Genomic DNA, 4,281 nt, shown 5'->3' with positions numbered 1-4,281 from the left:
TATGAGCCGACACTAGCCCATGTACATGGGCATATAAATGGTATGGTGAAGTCAAAAATTTGATATCATCATTTTAATTTTTTAAATTTTCATACAAAATAAATTTTATAAAATCCGATTTGTATGAAAATTAAAATAATTAAAACGAAGATATCAATTTTCTGACTTCACCATACCATTTATATGCGCATGTTAGCATGGGCTAGTGTCGGCTCATATACCCATTTACCTAACACCCTGTATAGTTTTGTGATTGTATTTTTTTATTTAGTTAGACAAACAAAATACTTTGTAAATGGAATAGGTTAAAAATGTGTGTTGTTTTGTGATTAACTAGTAGATTTAATTTAGTAAAATCTACTTAAATAATTTTGAAACTTTAATAATCATAATGATCTGTTACGTTAATTTCGGGCGGGCGAAGTCGTAGGCAAAAGCTGGTTTAATACAATATAATTTTCATTTCAAATCAAACTGACTGAAAATGTCAATTTGACTAATTTTTGACCAATTTGACCGTAAATGACGGTCAGTCAAATTCAATCAGTTTTGTCATTTTTAACACTTGGCCACCGACGTCCATTCGGCACATTCGCATTCGCGACACCCCCGACTTTTGCATACCGAGCGCATACCGAGATTTGAATTTCGAAAGAAAGTTCTCGTTTCGTCTGTTTATATGAAGTTACAATACTGTATGATATTATTACCGTGGTTGTGGGCTATGGCGGTTTATTTGGTTTTCCTGCGAATCACCTCACTATTTCTGATTCGATCTCGCAGGGAATCTCCGAGTATAGCACATTCCATCGCCTTTTGGGTGACCTTGAGTCTTAATAAGAGGCCCATAATAAAGTTACTAAAAGCTTAAATAATTGTTGTGGGTTGGGGTCTGTACGTTTCTTTTTAATAACTAATTGAATTTTATTTGCCAAAAAAGCTGTTAAAATCAGAAGTAGCTAATGTAGCTATGCTCCCGCATTGCACAGCAGCGTTGTCGCTTTGTAGCTCCTACCCCAGTATGCTATTTTCAAGAGAATATTAAGCCAAAATAGAAAAAATATTACAACAATTGTTTTTATCGATATTATTAATGCAGTACACTTTAAACATCCCAAAATTCTATTTTATGAAGTACCTACTTCATATATTAACTCAAACCGGTTTAATAATCACCCAATTAATGTTTATGTCGTTTACTGAGTATTTCTTTCGCCCAATTTTGTATTTAATTCGGAGCCATAGAATTTTAGGTGCCAGTTTAGATTACCTGTTTACCACTGTTAGTAGCTTAGGTATTTGACGTATTTTTAGTATTCATTCATTTCAGTTCATTTTTCGCAAATATAATTTAGCACCGCTCCACTCCCCATACTAAAATCGTTTTATCAAGTGATATAAGTACGATAAAAATTTAAAAGTACTTATGATATTCATCTTCGGAATTATCTTTCCTCTAAATGAGATATGATAAAAATATTGCTAAGTTATATAACCGAATGATTGCTCTTACTGTCATAACAAAAGTGATCGTGCAACAAAAATGTTTCTCAAAAGGATAGTTCTGTGAGTAGCATAGTTTAAACAATGTTGGGTTGTACCATCTTACTTTAACTATAACTAATGTCTAAAATCTGTCAAACTCTTTACTTTTCTTCTTCTTCTTCTTTTTTTCAAACTTTTGTGTTTTGTATTACATCGTTAAAGTTAGGTACCTAGTGCAATTCAGCTTTAGTTTTCTTGAAGTTTTGTCAAAATCCGTTATATCTAATATGTGAGCCATACATATCGATCTTCACTCAGTCCAGAAAATATTTTACAGATCCTTGTTTTGTTTCCACGTGGTGTTGGGAAAAACACCTGAAATTCGAGAAGATGTAAGGAAATTCCCTGACGGTTTCCTGTTTGGTGTTGCGTCCGCTTCGTACCAGGTGGAAGGGGCTTGGGATGAAGATGGTGAGTATGATTTGGAGGCTCAAGAAACATTTAAGTACCTATTCTTTGTACTCCCTGCAGTCAACTCTGCATACAAAAGAATCTTTTGAAAATTATTTTTTTATTTTGTTAATTGTCTTTATATTTTCTTCATAGGTAAATCGGAGAGTATCTGGGATCATGACACTCACAAGATACCCAGCCCCATCGATGATATGTCTACAGGAGACATCGCGGACGACTCATATCATTTATACAAACGTGACGTAGAGATGGTCAGAGAAATGGGCGTTGACTTTTACAGAATTTCCCTGTCCTGGACCAGGATCATGCCTACTAGTTTCCCAGACAAAATCAACCAAGCAGGAGTTGACTACTACAACAATTTGATTAATGAACTACTGAAACACAACATTAAACCAATGATTACACTCTTCCACTGGGACATGCCCCAAAAGCTTCAAGAGATGGGGGGATGGACAAATCCCAATATTGTTGACTGGTACGGCGACTACGTACGGACTGCCTACGAACTGTTCGGAGACAGGGTTAAATATTGGATCACCATCAACGAGCCCACTCAAATTTGCCTTTATGGCTATGGATTAAATTTGTTAGCGCCTAGGCTTAATATTCCTGGTGTGGCTGATTATTTGTGCTCTAAAAATTTACTATTAGCTCACGCACGGGCCTACCATATCTATGATGAAGAATTTAGAGCGTCTCAGGGAGGCAATATATCCATTACACTCAGCGCTCAGTGGTATGAACCTGAGTCTGAATTGTATGCCACTGCTTCAAGAGAATATCTGCAATTTGACGTAAGTGCCTACCTCAGTAATTAATGAATAATGACTTACCGCCCTAACTTATGTTGATTTTTATTTTCTTTTTGAATTTTTAGTCAGGAGTCTATGCTCATCCTATCTTCTCAAAGGAGGGGGATTGGCCTTCAATTGTAAAGGAGAAAGTAGCTCGCAAAAGTGCAGAACAAGGATTTGCCAGATCCCGACTTCCTGACTTTACTCCTGAAGAAATAGAATACGTTCGTGGAACGTCAGATTTCTTCGGACTGAATCATTACTCCAGTTACTTCGTGAATATGGATGAGGACACCATCAATAGCTATGCAGTTCCTTCCCGGGCCGATGATATTGGTGTCAATGTATTCAAACTAAACGAATGGGTTTTATCCGAATTTAGTTCAACTGACGTAAGTTGATTTCTTGTTTTAATTTTGTCATTATGTTTAATGATATTTGTCATCGATATCGCATCCTTTGTAATTATGCATACCATGTGGATTGGACCTGTTCTCTGCGCAATGATTACATTTCTTTCTTTTTTTGCAGTATGTGCCTTGGGGATTCTACAAACTACTAAACTACTTTAGAGAAGAATATGACAACCCCCCTATATTTATAACTGAAAATGGTTTCGGAACTTACTATACTGGGTTGGACGACGACGAACGAGTAACATACTATAGGGGCTACATTGGCGCCGTGCTGGATGCCATTGATGATGGCACTAATATCATTGGGTATACCGCATGGTGTCTCATGGATAACTTCGAATGGACTAAGGGATACACGTGAGTTCTCATTTGAAATAATTCATATGTAATGTTAATAGATAAGAACTACAGCTAGCCTAGGACTCAAAAATAACGGACAGTCTAGGAGTTCTTTAGTTAAAAGCTAGCCGCTTGAAAAACTGGTCTGAAGACTCAATAAGCAGCTAAAAGTTATAGCGATAATCTACCTTAAGTACCTATAAATAACGTCCTTATTCTTCCAGGGTCCGATACGGCATCTACCACGTGGACTTCGAAAGCCCGAACCGCACGCGAACCCCGCGCAAGTCCGCCTTCGTGTATAAGGAGATTGTGCGCACGCGCTCGCTCGACATCGGCTTCGAACCCGACACCTCTGTGATGACTATTGACGAAGGACACTGATGACAAATAAACTACGTTATTATTATATACTTTTACTTTATTTAGAAACTTGAGGGACAGTTAATCATCGTGGTATTAGCATGATTCCTTCAGTCCTGTTAGGTCTCTGTGGTTGTGGGTTAGATGTTTGGGGTTAAATGTTAATGTGATGGCTCCTCGATCTATCACCTAATTAAAAATATTAAGAGATTAAACAAATAAGCTGTACTAACATAGTCTCTAAGATCTGTTACTAACCAAAATATGGACTGCATTGTCTGACAATAAATTATTTTTAATTTTATTTTTTTACTTTATTAATTTATCTCAAGCTAATTTTCAAACCTGAAAAATTCGACAGCCTCGGCGGCAACTGAACTCACAACTTTTCGCTTGCCGGGTACCGT

The 4,281-nt window shown here is 36.8% G+C and overlaps 1 protein-coding gene across 2 annotated transcripts; it reads left to right on the top strand.

Moving 5' to 3' along the window:
* The first annotated feature begins 1,245 nt into the window (after positions 1-1,245).
* On the top strand, positions 1,246-3,920 carry LOC114354119 (myrosinase 1-like). Of its 2 annotated transcripts, none has more exons than XM_028306380.1 (6): positions 1,246-1,295; positions 1,823-1,956; positions 2,092-2,756; positions 2,840-3,148; positions 3,288-3,529; positions 3,736-3,920. In XM_028306380.1, the coding sequence occupies exons 3-6, from the start codon at positions 2,151-2,153 to the stop codon at positions 3,893-3,895; spliced, it is 1,317 nt and encodes a 438-aa protein (XP_028162181.1). In that variant the 5' UTR covers positions 1,246-1,295; positions 1,823-1,956; positions 2,092-2,150; the 3' UTR covers positions 3,896-3,920. The 2 variants fall into 2 exon arrangements, with proteins under 2 accessions (XP_028162181.1, XP_028162180.1); XM_028306379.1 differs by lacking the exon at positions 1,246-1,295 and adding an exon at positions 1,315-1,566.
* Positions 3,921-4,281: the final 361 nt, after the last annotated feature.

This window comes from Ostrinia furnacalis, unplaced genomic scaffold, assembly GCF_004193835.3.
Source record: "Ostrinia furnacalis isolate ACB-3 unplaced genomic scaffold, ASM419383v2 OfSCF1918, whole genome shotgun sequence".
NCBI classification, from domain to species: domain Eukaryota; kingdom Metazoa; phylum Arthropoda; class Insecta; order Lepidoptera; family Crambidae; genus Ostrinia; species Ostrinia furnacalis.
This window is presented reverse-complemented; position numbering and strand designations above follow the sequence as displayed.